Source organism: Populus trichocarpa, chromosome 5, assembly GCF_000002775.5.
Source record: "Populus trichocarpa isolate Nisqually-1 chromosome 5, P.trichocarpa_v4.1, whole genome shotgun sequence".
Taxonomy (NCBI): Eukaryota; Viridiplantae; Streptophyta; class Magnoliopsida; order Malpighiales; family Salicaceae; genus Populus; species Populus trichocarpa.
In genome coordinates, this window is record NC_037289.2 from 6,227,966 (window position 1) to 6,244,394 (window position 16,429).

The following is a 16,429-nucleotide window of genomic DNA, read 5'->3' on the forward strand; positions in this document are numbered from 1 at the left end:
CTAGACAATGTTTCGTCCCATGATAGCTGGACGGGCAGGCTATTTGGATGGTATCCTGCATCCATTTGGCGAGAAAATATTTGGAAAAGACATATTAATTGAAGTCCTCATCCATGTGTTATATAAAAAAAATAGATGACAGCATCTCATCCCAAGATAAATTCACAGCACAAAAGTTGCCTGACTCGGCCTTCATGTGGACAGCCCCAACCCTTTTCGTTACACAAATGGCTAAACAAGTTTTTGCTGGCCTAGGTTTAAAAACAAGAGACTTAATGAAAACAAATGTAACGCTCAACAACAAGCCCGTCTAGCTCAGTTGGTAGAGCGCAAGGCTCTTAACCTTGTGGTCGTGGGTTCGAACCCCACGGTGGGCGTTTTGATTTTCATTTATCCTCTACGTAATTTTCATTTTAAAAACTCGAAGAACAAAGACACCTCTATTCAAGAGACAAAACAAGGCAATTCTTGACAATGCCATTTCTTGTGTCACTAAACTTTTATGTTTGTGTTTTTTTTTTTTTTTGCAATAACAGTAGTCTAAACATTTGTTATTTAGTGACCAACAATGTTTTTTTTGCTTAATAAGAATATTTTTGTTTCTGTGATCAAAAAAGCGTTTTTTAAAATTGTTTGAATTTTTTTTTATTTCAAATTATTTTTTTATAATTTTAATGTGCTGATATCAAAAATTATTTTTTTAAAAAAAATTTTTTTCATTTAAAAAAGTAATTAGAATTTTAAATTTGATTGGGATTGATATGCTCATTTTGGTTAAAGACAATACACTTCATTTCATCTCGAACTCATTTTCCACCCCTCATGACATAGAGATCAAATTGCTTGAAGCCAAAAGAGAGGCAAGTTGAGAGTTCTTACAAGGAAACTAGTCTTAGGTGTCCAACCTTCTGCTAGTATATAAACATTTTGATGTGAAGAGTATTTTATCTTTTAAAACTTCCAAGTCACTATGGCTAAAGCCTTGTTTTTGGTTCTTCAATTTCTTTCCCAGGTTTGCCTTGGCCCCAACATACATTGCAAAGGATGGTCACATCTTTGATGTAGTTGCTTACAAGTTTTCAGAAGCTCCTGAGTCTGCTGCTGGCGCTCTACGAATCTTCTCCCAAGACTGCTTTGTTGAGGTTAGACTCCTTCAATTTTCTGCTCATAATCTATTCAGTTTCTTTTCAGCTTTCCACTTTCAATCTTTGATAAATTTCAAGATTTCTGTTAACATCATCTTTGGTTGTTTCATGGAGGGTTGTGATGCATCAGTGATCAAGCAACACTGTAAAATTAGAAAGGGATGCAGAAATAAACCTGTCTTTATCTGGAAATGTTTTTTACTTGCTATTTTTTTAGCCAAGAAAGCTGTTGAATCACATTGTCCAAGAGTGGTTACTTGTGCAGATGTCTTGGCAATTGTTACAAGAGACAGTTACAATGGTAAGAGCTAAGAAAATTACCTTAGGTTTGAAGTTTGTCTACAATCCTAACTCGATATTCGTGCACTACTCAGCTAAGAGCCCCTTAGGTTTGAAGTGCAAATGGGAAGAAGAGATGGGCCAGATGGCCTTGTCTCTGAGGCTTCAAGAGTGGCGGGAAACATTCTTCACGCGAATGACAGTCTCTCAAGTAACCTCACTCTTCCAATCCAAAGGGTTATCTATCCTCGACATGGAAGCCCACTCGGTCGGTGCCTCTCGCTGCTAGGAGTTATGTCCAGAATTTATAGCTGCAGCCTGTCATTTGACGTTGACCCAAACATGAACCAAAACCATGCTAAAGAATTTCGTGAAACATTTCCTGAAGAGAATTTTGATCCAACTGTTCTTGCGTCAAATGATCCGACAGCATTGAATTAGACAACGCCATTTACCATAGTCTTCAGAAGGGCTTTGGCTTGCTAGGAACGGATCGGTTGGCTTCGGACCCAAGAACTCAGGTGTATGTGAATTTAATGACCAACTATCAAGAGCTATTTTACAGTCACTTTATCACAGCCACGATCAGGTTAGGTATTACTGGGGTTAAAACAGGGAACGAGGGAGAGATCAGGCAAGATTGTGGATCATTTAATAATAACAGTGTTTACTCTATTGCCAACAAGCAGACCATGTATGGGTTTGTTCTGTAACTTTGGCATTAAATCCTATAACATAAATGACAGCAAGTGAATAATTTCAAATGAGCATATAAATAAAAATATCATTGTTTAAAGCATACGCAAGATTACAGACTTACAGTCTTGGTATAGGATCAAAGAACAAAAATTATCCCATTCCAATGAATTTGGAAATTTTAAATGGATTGACAACAAGAAATCAGCGTCAGCTTTACCACCTAATGTAGTAACGGCAAATTTAAGCTCATTGGGATGATCAGTTCAGCTTCAAAGAAGTTCCATCTCTCTTCAACAAAGCATCACTGGAACTTTTCTGAAGCTATCTTCATGAAGCAAGATGAGTGCACCAAATGAGTTCAACTGTTTGTGCAGACACCATAAGATTTCACTTCACAAAAGGAACCCCAGAAGGAGTTCGCAAAGCATATTCCTCATACTTCGACCCAAAAAACTGCCTCAAGAAAAACTCTTCGTACGGTATCCGTTGAGAAAAGAAGCGCCAGACAACAATTGCAAATCCAATTGTCGATATGGGATTACATAACATTATCTGAGTGCCAACTGACCAGATTAAAAAACCAGTATATGATGGATGGCGAAAAAACCTATAGATTCCATGAGTAATCAAATTATGGTGCTCCTCATGATAAACCTTAATCAGATGCGTGAATGCTAGTCCAGCTGTTATAATCGCTAGTTTCCGAATAATCTCTCCAATTGTAACCATCACGAGACCTAAATTGCTTACCCACCAATATTCCTTCAACCCAGGAAATAAAGCAATCTCAACGACATATTCGAGCAATGAAAACATCATCGCAAACACATAAGCTTTGCTGATCAAAAGTGAACTAAGACTAACTTTTGATCTCCCATGAATAGCAGCCGCTAAAACGTATTCAGAACCATGAAAAAAGAAAACAGCCAGAATCATCTGGGATAACTGTCTGCAAGCCGTATATCCAAAAATTTCTGTCATTTTGTTAGATCAAAGAGAGCCAATTTCAGTCCCTTGTGACACTCAAACTTGTCTCCACACTAATGTGCTAAAGGCAGTGACTGTAAAAATAACTTTAAACCTGAAAAGGGACAGCAGCTAGACATCATTAATCCTGAAACCTCAGGCTTCCTATCACCCAAAATTTGCTTCAACAATAACATCTTTCTCTGAAAAACAATAAAGGGCTTCTAAATTTGTTTCTAAATTTATCAAGATTTGATGGTTATTATCAACATAGTACAATCAAAGTCCCAGAAACAGAAAAGATTATACATTAAGGTATATCATATATTATACTAAACATATTACAATGATGGAAAAGTCGATTCCTTTAACCATATACACAACATAATTGATAAAGAAAAAGAAAACCCAGCATTAAAAACAGCTTGAAATCACACATGCCAAAAGGGTTATCAAGAGAATACTTAAATATTAGTTAGAGCCTTAAATGTACAAAAAGAACATCAAAGCTTGAATCTTTAAGAGTTTAAAGAGAGAGTTCTCACCTCTTGAAATTGATATCGAGTTCTGCTGGTTGGATTGAGAGAGAGAGGAGATGGGCGAGAGAGAGATTAATATTTGATAACTCTTGATAAAAGTGAAACCATTTTAACAAGTTTTATGGAAAAAGAAAGAGAAATATTCTATTACTGAAAAAGGACTATATTTACTTCCGTTTCGTGAATTTGTGATGCTGTTGTTTGGAACTCCTAGAGTTTTTGTTCCGCTACACTCGGGTCGAAATATTCTTTTATAACTTAAAACAGATGTGAAGATACTGGTAAGTAAAAAATCTGATGTTTACTGGAAATTTTTTTGATATAATGATATATTAAAAAATGTATTTTTTTAAAAAAAATAATGAGCAGATGATAAATTAGATTGATTTAAGCTAATTATATTTAAACCGTGAAATCGTGATTTAGTTATCAAAGCGTGATAATTCTATAAAATCTAAATTAAAATAAATTAGAAAGTTCAATTATAATAAACAAAATATTAAAAGTAAAAGAAAAACATTAAATTTAAAAAAAACCCAAGTAAATGATTCGAGTAAATATAAATTGGTGGTTTATGCAATTCTATGAGTCGGACCAAATTGTTTCTAACATACAAAAAAAATGCCTAAGTGATATCAATGTTTTTCTAAAATAAAAAATTATGACTCATGTCATTGACCTCACTGGATCAAGTAAGCCAAGTTAATTTAATAATATGATTAAAAAAATTAATGAAGAAAAAAAATAAAAAAAGCTTGAGATAACCAAGGTAATTTTAAAAATTAGTTAAAAATCCTATAAAAAACAAAAAAATAAATAAGAAATAACGGAGACTAATTTCTAATTAAATCAAATTGAAGGATGAAACTTTAAAAAATGAGTTTAAAATAACCAAATATGACATATAAAAATCCTGAGGAGGATGAAATTGAAAACAAATTTCAATTCTATAAACTAATTCAAAAAAAAAATAGCAATTAAAACAATATATACCAAATCTTAAGGAATAACAAATCTAAGGATTGCTGTAAAATTTTGCAAAGCCAGACATGAAATTTGAGGAGGAGAGAAAACAAAATAAAAAAGAATAAAAAGCCAATCACGACCAAACTCCAAATCTTAAGAAATAACAAATCTAAGGATTGCTGTAAAATTTTGCAAAGCCAGACATGAAATTTGAGGAGGAGAGAAAACAAAATAAAAAAGAATAAAAAGCCAATCACGACCAAACTGGAGAGAATCACACCATGCGTGCCATCTAGGGCGATAGTCTCTGCTGTGATGATTCATAAAATATCAAAGGATATTTTTTACCACAGTAAGCCACCGCATGCGCCACTCAAACATGGTGGGGCAGCTTATTCGCTGACGCATCTCACTCACATGCCAATAATTTTTTTTGTATTTATCAAAGGACCAAATTGCCCCTCGTACCAAATGAGTATTATGAAAAAACCATTATGAAATTATGAATAAACCCTTGAAGCCAATGTTAAGTTTTCTTTATGTTAAGAGCAATTTAGTCTATACATTGTTCATGGAAAAATAAATTCCTAAAAAGCCCCCAGACCTACGACAATATATTTTTTGTACTTTTAAGGGAAAAATAGTAATTTAACTATTCTAAAAATTACAAAAAAACAATGTTATCCCCAAACAATTTAAGAATGACAAATGAACCCATGAAAAAACTTATTTACCCTTTAAAAAAAATATTTGATTTTTTGCAAATGACAAAACTATAATTTTACTATTCTAATCCAAATTAAGTCACGAGACATAGTTTTTTATTTTTGTTAATTGTTAATTTGTTTCCTTATTTGTTTTTATATACAGAGACAGTTAATACAATTTATCTATTTTAAGAGTTTAGATTGTAAATAAATATAAGGCAAAAATCTTAATTTTTCTGGTGTTATCATCTATCTATTATTCAATTTCACAATTGTTTTTGTTGTCTATTTCCCTGATGAGTGCACATACAAATCCGCTTCAAGGAAGAAAAAGAATAAGCAAAAGGGGAGAAAGAACTGAAATATTAATCAAGTTGACCGGAAAAGAGGAGGAGGAAATGCTTCAAGATAAATAAGTGCTATTTGTTGGCATTCCATTTATATCACAGGAGTACAATTTCCAAAAGCCATAATGTAACCATACTAATTAGCTGCCAAGGTGCTTCTGGTGCTAACCATACTAATTAGTCAGAACAAATTCATTATAATATGTCCTCAATTTCAACATTAAGGTCATTTATATAATTACCAATGACAAAGGAGAACCAATTAGTTTACTACTACATTTCCTCATCTTCTGTAACTAATCTGATTCCTGGGAATCCCCAAAAAACATCAGGGCATCTGTTTGTGTAACAAAACAAAAATGAAGGACTGAACTAATGTAACGCGAGAACTAATCTCTTTACTCCAACATGACTGCATTTCTACCTTCAATGTCTCAAATGAATCGCTTCTGACCTGCAGTCACTTGGAAGTTATCTCTCTTCAATGTCTTGAACGGATCACCTCTGACCCACAGTCACTTGGAAGCCACCAGATACTGCTGAATCATAGTTCCTGGGTCAAATGTTAAGCAATAGGAATTTTGGGTTCACCTAGATTCACGAATGCCTCTGCACGGGCCATGCGTGCCATCGCCATGTTCCAAGATACAAGGTGGTCCATAAATGCATTGACATAATTCTCTTTGTCATTCTGTTCAAAGAATGCCCCGTGATCAATACAAGAAAAAAACTCATGATGGAGGAAAGAGGATGCCAATTGATGGTGCATACCTTGTAGTCAAGATAGTAAGCATGCTGCAAGACATGCAAACAAAAGAGTTATAAACAGCTTAAAATGTTAGAACCATCAGTATGTGTGTTAGAAAGAGAGATTATAAACTTACCTCCCACATATCCAAGTTGATGATAGGCTGCGAAAGGAAAAAAAAAAGAAGAAGATGACTAGTGCAATTAAAGATAAGAAAATCAAATATGTTATGTCATAGAGATTGACATACAATGTCACCCCATACAATTGGCGTAACTGCATTCAGTGTTTTAACTACTTCCAGACGTGGTTCTTCTCTCTTCACTGCAAACAAATTACACAAAGAGGGGGAAAAAAAGGAAATGGTTGGTAAAACGATAGATTGCCAAAAAACAAAAAAAGAAGATCATAATGATAAGCAAAATGAACAAGTTTTGCTTTCTATCTGCTCCTTTCGCTGGAACAAACACAAACATCTAAAACAAATTTTTTTGTGTGTTTATATGTATATATTTAAGCATGTATGTATGTGTATGCAGATGCACATGTGCGCACACACACACAATAAGTGGTTTTCTTTGGAATGTGATATGCTAAATAATACTCAGAACTGAAAGGAGCATAATACCTGGCAACAACCAAAATGAAATTTATGCTACATTGCTCACAAACTAATAACTATTCAGTACTCTGCTGCACGCTAAAATGCAAATAATGCAATTATGTTGAAGTAAAGTAAGAAGAGAACAATTTTGGTGCATTCCTCTCACCCCCTTGTATCATCAGAATTCCTCTTCAGATAGCCTTTCAAGGAAATGGAAGGTTTCAAGTCGAAACATGAATGCAGAACATCTCTCAAATGTTGAATTTTACACCACAAATTTTTTGATTTGATAAAAATCCAAATACCTTCTTGTTACCACTATGAAACTACTCTATCTTGAAGACAGTTTCAAAATGAGTGAATTCTAAATCAACAACTCCAAAAGATTCAATTCAAGGTTTAAAAGCAAATTAACTGAAGGAAGGACATACAGACAAGCCAAACCCAGCCAGAGCCAAATAGTGTAAGAGCTGTTTCTGCAAACTTGTTTCTGAAATTTGTAAAGGAACCAAAATCCTTTTCAATCTGCTCAAGCATGCCAAGTTCTGGCATGTCTCCTCCTCCTGGTTGCATAGATTCCCAAAAAAAATCATGATTCCAGACCTGCAATTGGAGGATCAGATGTTAGCTTTTAATTAGAGTCTTGCAAACCTTTTATTTTGGTAACAAGAATTGTGCTTGAAAATGAACCGAAGAAGCTACATATGCATAGAATCAGCCAGAAGACAAGTTCAGGCTTCCAATCAAAATATGACTACACAAAATAAGCAGCAAATTTATATCAGAACGCTACAGTAGAAAAAGAATCACCAAGGCACCCATTTTACGATCAAGACTCGTCATCCATAAAAAACAAATGACAAGTCTAGCTGGATGCTGAAAATTAAATCTTTATTCTAAATGTTATGAACATTGCAAAAAATCTTAATTAAGGGAAAAAGGAGAACTTGTTTCAGTACTTTCTTGTGAAAAAGACCAACAACACATTGTACACAAGCTTTTGTATAAGAAAATCAATATTAGAATACATTCTGAATTTTCCAAGAAATTAAACTCAAAAGGTTAGAGGTAATAACCTCAAATGACAAGTTCCGCCTATACTTTGAAGACTCTTCTAACCACAAGCTAGTATAGATAAATTCAGTTTCAATGATAAATCATTCAAGATTTATGACAACACGCTACAAAACCTTGTACATTACCTGGGCAGCATTGTTGAAATCAGGCGAAGGGTTGCCATTGTTATATGTCACCTTGACAAGGTCATCCAGAGTATAGCCATAAAGTATATCACTTTTCGCTAATGCTTTATTCAATCCTTCCACATAGGCACCGTGATGTTCTTTCCAATGCACCTCTACTGTCCTCTTACTCATATAAGGTTCTAAAGCATCCTAAAAGTAAAAAAAAAAAAAAAAGAATTCACACAATCCATTTCTTATCCAAAAAGAGTTCTTATTTATCTAATTCAATCCCCATTTCTTCAAAAAACATATAAAATAAGTAAAAACCGTTCCTTTTGAATTGAAACTCTTCAAGTTGAAGGAGAAAAAAGATCACTGACAAGTTTATAAGGAGGGGTCTTCAAGGCATAGTAAGAGACAACTCTTGAAGCTCTTTGGCACCCATTAAAATGCTTCTTTTTCTGCTTAAACTGAAAAGACAAAGATCCAAAAGGGCATTCATGAGTGAAGTAATTGAACACGGAGCAAGCAAAACATATTAGTTAGTGGAAAAGAAACAAGAACAGAGCAACAAACCAAAGTAGGGAGTTGCTTGTAAGGAGTCGTCTTGAATTGGCAAGCAAAGCTGCCTGTCACTGGAACTTGACAAGATGGAGAAGAAGAGAAAAGATTATAACTAAAACAACCCATCTTTGTTGTGCAATCCACTCTTTCTTGCCCTGTTATTTTTGAACAATTTTTCACTTGGTACAGTGATGGAAGTGTTGGATTGAACTGGTTTTGAGAAAAAGATTTCATGGCTTTAGGTTTGGTTCTTTTGGGCTCATTTATTGTTTTGGTGACTTTGTAGCCCAGGGCCCATTTAAGTCAAAAGATCTCAATTTTCAAATTTGCCCTATTTATTTCCCTTTTTTTTTTAGTTTAACGTGGGTATCCGGGTCAGCTTGTGCGCACCTCTATTAATCCCACGGGCCCTGAAGTTAACGACCATGTAAGCTTCCAGTGGCCATCATATGAGCAACCACAGGGCTTGAACATGAGACCACAAAGGGAGCAAACCTCTTGCCCTATCTTTTTTCTTACTGTGGAGAAAGAGACAGGGTTTTACATTCGGCTCTTATTTGTTGTCTAATAGTAATTTTTTTTAGTGGGAGATAAGATTACGGATGGTTGGGAGTGTTTTTGAATTATTTTAATTTTAAATTAATAAATTTTTTAATATTTTACATCAAAACATTAAAGTTAAAAATAAAATAAAAATATTATTTTAATATATTTTCAAGTAAAAATCATTTTAAAAAATAAATACTATTACACTATCAACTATACTAAAAAAAAAAAAAAAAAAAAAGAATTGGATTGGATAGCTTCCAGGCGAGCTCAACCGTGTCATAGGTCACGATCTTTTTCAGGAAACTTGATGATTATGCTAATGGAGAGAATCATGAATCTGAGATTTATGATCTACAGTTATTTTCTCTTCCATAACAACTGCGTCATAGTATCTGTACTAATGAGAACTTGCTTGTTATTGTGGGATGAAATTTTACAAATCAATAAGATATGATTGCATGTCCTTCAAACTTCAATCTGAGAATCAGTGAATGAACAGATTTGGTTCGACAATAAGCCACAGTACCAGCACAGATGTTTAAGATGCTGCCCAGAATGAATCCATCAGGTTTCTCACCAGCTTCTGTCAGCATGTTGAGTGATCATAAGCTTCACAATCATATCCTTCATGTACGAATGCAGACATCATGCCCCCCCAGGCTGCTTTGTCTGGTCTATCAAGCATATTGAAAACCTTAAAAAGAATCATCCAAGAGCTCAAATTTAACGTCACCTTTGATTAATGAGCTGCAGAACATTTCCATGAGAAGCGTATTAAACTTAGTAATTTGTAAATCCAAGCTTAATAATATTACAATGCAAAAAAAACCAAAATTTTTTTTAATTTTATTATTCAACATTAACTCAATTAAAAATTAAATTTCATAATTTATTTTGTATGTTTTTTATTAGGTTAATTCAGCTTCATGACTTGATAATTATGCTTAACAAGAATTATTTTTATGTTATTTTTTTAAATTTCATCATTTATCATCATTATATTAAATCGGTTAAGAATTGAATTTCATAATTTATTTTGATTTAATAATTCAATTTAACCCTATTACTTTGTGTTTGTGTCAATTTGACAAATCAATTCTTATGAGAAAAAAAAAAGTTTCCAAATTTATCTTATATTTACCGCATTTGATACATTAAATTGTAACAATTTTGGGACAAATTTATCATATAGGTAGAGACTTTATTACTTATAATTCAATTAGATTAGTTTAAATTAACAAAATGTAAGAATATATTATGAAGCTTAGTTTGCTGAATTGTCACAGACGACTTTTCCATATTATAACCAAAGGAAAGTTGACTTCCAATTTTTTCATTATTTTTCGTTTAAAATTAATTTTCGTGGTTAAAACGAAGAATAAAATTATTATATTGAAGGACACCCCCACTATTAAAAGCGCGAGTAAAAAGGGTTTATGCTTAAAACCACACCCATCAAACCAAAACGCAGCCTCTCTCTCTCTCTCTCTCTGCTAAAACCTCTCGTAACCTCACTTTCTCCACCTCTAAAACCAAAACACCACAAAATCCTTCTCTTCTTTTCTCTCCTTTTGCCTTCTCTTTCTTTTTATTCAACTTCTTTTGTCCTTTTTTGGTGGTGCTCATAGAAAGTAAGATTCTTTAGAAATTTTGCAAAGTTGTGAGTGATTCTCGATTTATGGCTTCAAGGGCTTCAAGAAGGTTACTTAAAGATTTTTTGCTCAAAAGGGTTACTTCAACTCCTGTTAGTAGTGTTAGACATTTCTCGTCTTCTTCTTCATCAGAAACTGCTCCTAAAATTCCTCATTTCTCAAAGAAGGTAACTTTTTTTTTTTAATCTTTTTTAACATTTCTGGTTATAGTATGAGAGATTCGATTGATAGAAAAAATGGGTTCTTTTCGGATTGTTTTAGTGTTTTTGGTTGTATTAAGGTTTTTCAGAACTGGTTTGGTTCAGTTGAGCTTTTGTTTTATTGTTTTTTTGGGTTTTAATCATTGATGAACGTGTGAATGTAGATATTCTTAGGGTCTAAGTTGAGGTTTTGTTTTGAGATTATAGTTTCATTTTTTTAATATTCTGTTATGGTTTTATGCTGCAAGACTCAAAGCAGGAGGCTTTTTAGTTGTTAAATTACCGTTTCAATATGCTGCAGTGATTGATGTTGTGATACTCGAGGATAAAGTGCCATTGGACACACAGATTTTTTGTGATATTAATAAATTCTTGTTTATTGAATGAATTAATGCTTGTTGTTCTGTTTGTTTTCCCTGCAAACCTTTTGCGTAAATCCATTCCTTTTGCCAATTTTCCATTTTTGTTGATGTTATAAGTCTCTTTAGTATGCTGCTTTAGCATGCAGTAACGAATATTAGTGGCTTTTGGCGCCTGTTTTTTGTTGTTCATATTGCACAAATTTCCTATTGAGCTCCAGTGAGATTCATGAACAGAAATGTTTCTGTCCGATTCTGAAGTGTAAATCTCCTTTTGTTTTCCACTATAGGGGAGGTTGTTAACAGGTGCGACCATAGGACTGGTTATAGCTGGAGGAGCTTATGTTAGTACAGTGGATGAAGCAACTTTCTGGTACTTCATTTGAAACTCTGACAAGACATTTTCTTAATCCACATTTGAACTTGTTACATACATATTGGTACACTGATTCCAGATTACTGATGTAAACATAAATGTGCCATGAACAAGAATGACAGGTTCATGTGGTGAAAGAATTTGGATACATATCATGATACATTCTGATAATTACACTTTGTTTAAATTCTTTAATGCTTTTATAGCTCTGGATAAATTTAGATGATTAGACAATCTCATGAATCACTTACAGTACGAGTTCAATTTTGAATTTACCCTTGTATACTTGTGTTTATTCTAGGATTTCAACTTATTCTGCATAGAATATTATTGCAGCGGTTGGCTATTCAATGCAACGAAACTCGTGAATCCATTTTTTGCTCTTCTAGATGCTGAGTTTGCTCATAAGCTTGCTGTCTCAGCTGCTGCTCGTGGTTGGGTTCCGAGGGAGAAGAGGCCTGATCCATCAGTTTTAGGACTGGAAGTTTGGGGAAGGAAATTCTCCAACCCTATTGGTCTAGCTGCTGGCTTTGATAAAAATGCTGAGGCTATTGATGGCTTGCTCGGGTTAGGTTTTGGCTTTGTAGAAGTCGGCTCTGTTACCCCTGTTCCACAAGAGGGTAATCCAAAGCCACGAATTTTTAGATTGCGCCAGGAAGGGTGAGAATACAGTTATTCTTTCCTGCACTTATAGTAGTGGTAGAAGATGCTTGTATTAGTGAAAGTTTGAGTCTTTAATGCTTGGGAATGGGAAACAGACCCCTTTTTTATATTATGGACTTCAAAAATGTGTTTTGTATGATTTTACATTGGTTTCTTGAGAAGTGCTTCAACACTGATTTATATGATTGCTTGGTGTTTGTGCCAGTGCAATTATCAATCGTTGTGGATTTAATAGTGAAGGCATTGTAGCTGTTGCAAAGCGATTGGGTGCACAACATGGGAAACGGAAGTTGGATGAAACTTCAAGCGCTTCATCTACCTCGAACAATGATGTCAAACACGGAGGCAAAGCTGGCCCTGGCATTCTCGGGGTCAATCTGGGGAAGAACAAAACAAGTGAAGATGCTGCTGCAGATTATGTACAAGGGGTTCATTCATTATCCCAATATTCTGATTACTTGGTAGAACTTTCTTTCTTTTCATTCTTTTTTCTTCTGTTTCTTGTATACGTTATTGACACAATTTACTAGGGTGGTCTATTGACGCTCCATCTAGCTTTATTTTCCTCACACTTGTATGTATACTGTGGAAATGAAAGATGAAAGATGGAGTGCCAATAGCATGACTCTTTTATCTAGTCAAACACATGACAGGCTAAGAGGAATTGAATTCTGTTTAATGTGATTTGGTGTTCCTTTGTCTTGTATAGGTAATTAATGTGTCATCACCCAATACTCCTGGATTGCGTATGCTTCAGGGAAGAAAGCAGTTGAAGGACCTTGTTAAGAAGGTGTGGATGCTTATGCCTGACTCGCACTTCTCTTGAAATAGTGTGATGCTGAGTTAAACTTTTTTCTTTCTTTTTTTGGCTTTTCATTTAGGTCCAAGCTGCTCGTGATGAAATGCAATGGGGTGAGGAGGGTCCTCCTCCATTGCTTGTGAAAATTGCACCTGACTTGTCAAAGGAAGACCTTGAAGACATTGCAGCAGTGTGTAACCGCTCCTATTTTTCATCTCTGTTCTCCACTTCCACATGCATCACTCTTATAGTTCCCTGTTTGTGATTTTGTGTAGGTTGCTCTTGCACTCCGCTTGGATGGTCTGGTATGTTTTATTCCCGTCAAGAACTCCATCTGCTTCACTTTTAGCAGGACATTCATGTTTTGGTGTTCAGAACTTTGGTTACTTGTCAGATGAATGAAGCTTTTCTGATTAATTTTTTAAAATTAATTAATGACCTGGTTACAGGTATGGTGGATGGTGTAGTCCCTGGGTTACTTGCATGAAACAGTAATTTAGTGGTTCCAATTGTTTTAATTTAATTAAATACCTATGGACATCACATGTTCTACTGTAATGCATGACTCTAGTGTGTGTCCTTGGTATTAGCAATATCCCTGGCTCCAACCCATTTACTATGTGGTGGAATGTGATTTTTCACCTGGATATGTTCCTTTTATATTCCTGTTGTGGTTAGGCTTGAAGGTAATGGAGGGATTAATTGTAGTTGCGGAAGTTGATATCATGCAATTAGATCACATCACATTACGATATCTATATTGAAAACTTCTCATAACTAAAACTAAACTATCTGTCTACATATAGTTGCAAGTGCAGCCTAAAAACGAACAAAATATAATAGCCTGTTAGTTATTCTTTTTTTTCTTTTTTTTATCATATTCTTGGTTTAATGATTGGAGTAAATTTAAAATATATTTCTCCAATCAGTCGTATTTTGTTAATTTGGTTTTTGTAGAGAAGAAGATGATGCTTTCATGCTGTCCAGTAATAGCAGTAATATGATTTTTGTGGATGAAGTTGCAATAATGATGTATGCCTACACACACACACACAACTCACTGCAGAATAAGGGCATTATGTCCACACAGTCATGTTACTCTCTAATCAATGCTGATTTTAGCTTCTTCTCTTGGGATAGATTATATCAAATACAACCATTTCAAGACCAGATTCTGTAAACAAATCCCCAGTGGCCGAGGAAACTGGTGGCTTGAGTGGGAAACCTCTCCTCAATCTGTCTACCAATATCTTAAAGGAGATGTTTATTTTGACAAGGGTATGTTGGCTGTTCTTATGATAATTTTAAATTAAATTCAAACGCATCCTCAGTGTTCTCCATAGCTCTCAACTGCCGCGCTGCCAGGTTCAAAATGGTAGTTCTAAAAGAAAAGGTCCAATTATCATATGCTTTGTATTGTATCATAATTTCCAATGTAATCCGGCTCATTTTCTTCCTTTTTAATAGACAATCCTCTATAGACACCCTAATTTACCCCATGGTCAGATGCTTGTTTTCCCATGATTGCTTTCCTCCCCTCGTTTCATGTTATCTAGTAAAACCCTTTTTTATTCTGCTGTCCGTTGTACTATTGGATTTTATGTATAACCATTTTATAGTTATTTTCCCTGATAATTGAATAACATGGTTATATTTTCTGTAAAACATGCTATCTTACACTGTTTGGCTGAATCATGTATTAGTTCTTTTTTGCTATTAGTTCATATTGTCACGGGTTATTTGTTGAGCGTGCATATTTTGTCTCATTCCAGGGAAAGATTCCTTTGATAGGCTGTGGGGGTGTTTTCAGGTAAAATCTAAAGAATGCATCTTAAATTCGTTACTGTCATTAACATGATGACTGCTTCACAAATTCATTATCTGAACTTAAATTACTTGCTGTCAACTCAGTGGTGAGGATGCATACAAAAAAGTAAGAGCTGGAGCAACTCTTGTTCAGCTTTATACAGGATTTGCCTACGGCGGACCTGCCCTAATTCCTCGAATAAAGGTAACGTTGCAATCTGTTTCTGCATTGTGGGCGCCTGAAGGCAACATCTAGAAAATAAAATGTTTTCTATTTTATGGAAAATGCACTTTTTTTTTCTCTATTGGATTCTGAATGACTTTTGCATAGAGCTTATGTTCATAGCAAAGCATCCTTTTGGGAGATGGTTGCATTTATGATTAATGAATCAGAAATACAAGAGTAATAATTATAACATAGGAAATTGTTACAAATTGTTTCCAAATGCAATATAATAGCCGGGCCTTCTTGCAGGCTGAGCTGGCCGAGTGCTTAGAAAGGGATGGTTTCAAGTCCATCTCGGAGGCAGTTGGTGCAGATTATAGGTAGTGTATCCCAGGTTTTTCAACAATGAGAGAGAAGACTGTCGCAGCATGCAGGCAATACACCATAACAGAAACAAATGGAAAGAACGAACATAAAACATATGGAGATCTCAGCTCTATATTTATTTCGTTTGTTGAGCAATCTTTACTCTATTAACTAGTCGCTACAGTTTTGTTTTATCTCAGTTCTCCCCTGCAAAATCCCCAGTCCCTTTTTCTGATGTTTTCTGTACAATAAGAACAAGTTTGGAGGGAAATAGAAATTCCAGGAAAGAGGGTTGTGAGTTTTGCTATCGTACAGAATACACTTTTTCCTAATATAAATTTTAAGATGTGCTAGCCTATCGCCAATTGGTCCAATGCACTTGCCAGATTTCAAGATGAGTTGAGTTATTTATCCATCGATTTTATGGTAAAGATATTCATGTAGTTTCTTATATATGCATATATATGAAGATTAAGTTACATTTGATATGGTTTCTTTAAATTGTTTTTTAACTTTTGATTAAATTAGAAGTTAGAATTCCTTAACTTTTAACTTAGAAATTTTAATTTATACCATCTTTTTTTTTTAAGAAACTTGCTTTGAATGTTTTTATCATGAATTTTTTTATTTATTTAAAATCATTTTTTATTGTAAATTATTTATGAAAATAACTTTTGAATTATAATGTGGTGATTGAAGACATGCTTTCTTTTATGAATTTGGGTTCAAACCTTGAAGCTAGCGC

The 16,429-nt window shown here is 34.3% G+C and overlaps 3 protein-coding genes, 1 non-coding gene and 1 pseudogene across 5 annotated transcripts; 3 read left to right on the forward strand and 2 right to left on the reverse strand.

Moving 5' to 3' along the window:
- The first annotated feature begins 304 nt into the window (after positions 1 to 304).
- Positions 305 to 377, forward strand: TRNAK-CUU (transfer RNA lysine (anticodon CUU)). Its single transcript has one exon. It is a non-coding gene; the product is annotated as a tRNA-Lys (tRNA).
- Positions 378 to 857: 480 nt separating this feature from the next.
- On the forward strand, positions 858 to 2,202 carry LOC7477152 (peroxidase 51-like; annotated as a pseudogene).
- LOC7477153 (protein-S-isoprenylcysteine O-methyltransferase A) lies at positions 2,175 to 3,805 on the reverse strand. Of its 2 annotated transcripts, none has more exons than XM_024600925.2 (2): positions 3,635 to 3,805; positions 2,175 to 3,292 (listed from the first exon to the last, which is right to left on the reverse strand). In XM_024600925.2, the coding sequence occupies exon 2, from the start codon at positions 3,102 to 3,104 to the stop codon at positions 2,511 to 2,513; it is 594 nt and encodes a 197-aa protein (XP_024456693.1). In that variant the 5' UTR covers positions 3,105 to 3,292; positions 3,635 to 3,805; the 3' UTR covers positions 2,175 to 2,510. The 2 variants fall into 2 exon arrangements, with proteins under 2 accessions (XP_024456693.1, XP_002307153.1); XM_002307117.4 differs by having other exon boundaries at positions 2,175 to 3,204; positions 3,635 to 3,803.
- A 2,020-nt stretch (positions 3,806 to 5,825) lies between these two features.
- On the reverse strand, positions 5,826 to 8,985 carry LOC7486361 (superoxide dismutase [Fe] 3, chloroplastic). The gene is made up of 8 exons (XM_002307118.4): positions 8,761 to 8,985; positions 8,565 to 8,654; positions 8,203 to 8,394; positions 7,432 to 7,603; positions 6,647 to 6,720; positions 6,533 to 6,559; positions 6,420 to 6,443; positions 5,826 to 6,339 (listed from the first exon to the last, which is right to left on the reverse strand). Exons 1-8 carry the CDS (start codon positions 8,980 to 8,982, stop codon positions 6,214 to 6,216), a joined length of 927 nt encoding a protein of 308 aa, XP_002307154.4. The 5' UTR covers positions 8,983 to 8,985; the 3' UTR covers positions 5,826 to 6,213.
- Positions 8,986 to 10,721: 1,736 nt separating this feature from the next.
- LOC7486362 (dihydroorotate dehydrogenase (quinone), mitochondrial) lies at positions 10,722 to 16,077 on the forward strand. Its single transcript, XM_002306338.4, has 11 exons — positions 10,722 to 11,116; positions 11,799 to 11,881; positions 12,221 to 12,544; positions 12,753 to 13,008; positions 13,257 to 13,337; positions 13,429 to 13,536; positions 13,622 to 13,651; positions 14,487 to 14,624; positions 15,119 to 15,156; positions 15,258 to 15,357; positions 15,628 to 16,077. Exons 1-11 carry the CDS (start codon positions 10,976 to 10,978, stop codon positions 15,700 to 15,702), a joined length of 1,374 nt encoding a protein of 457 aa, XP_002306374.1. The 5' UTR covers positions 10,722 to 10,975; the 3' UTR covers positions 15,703 to 16,077.
- Positions 16,078 to 16,429: the final 352 nt, after the last annotated feature.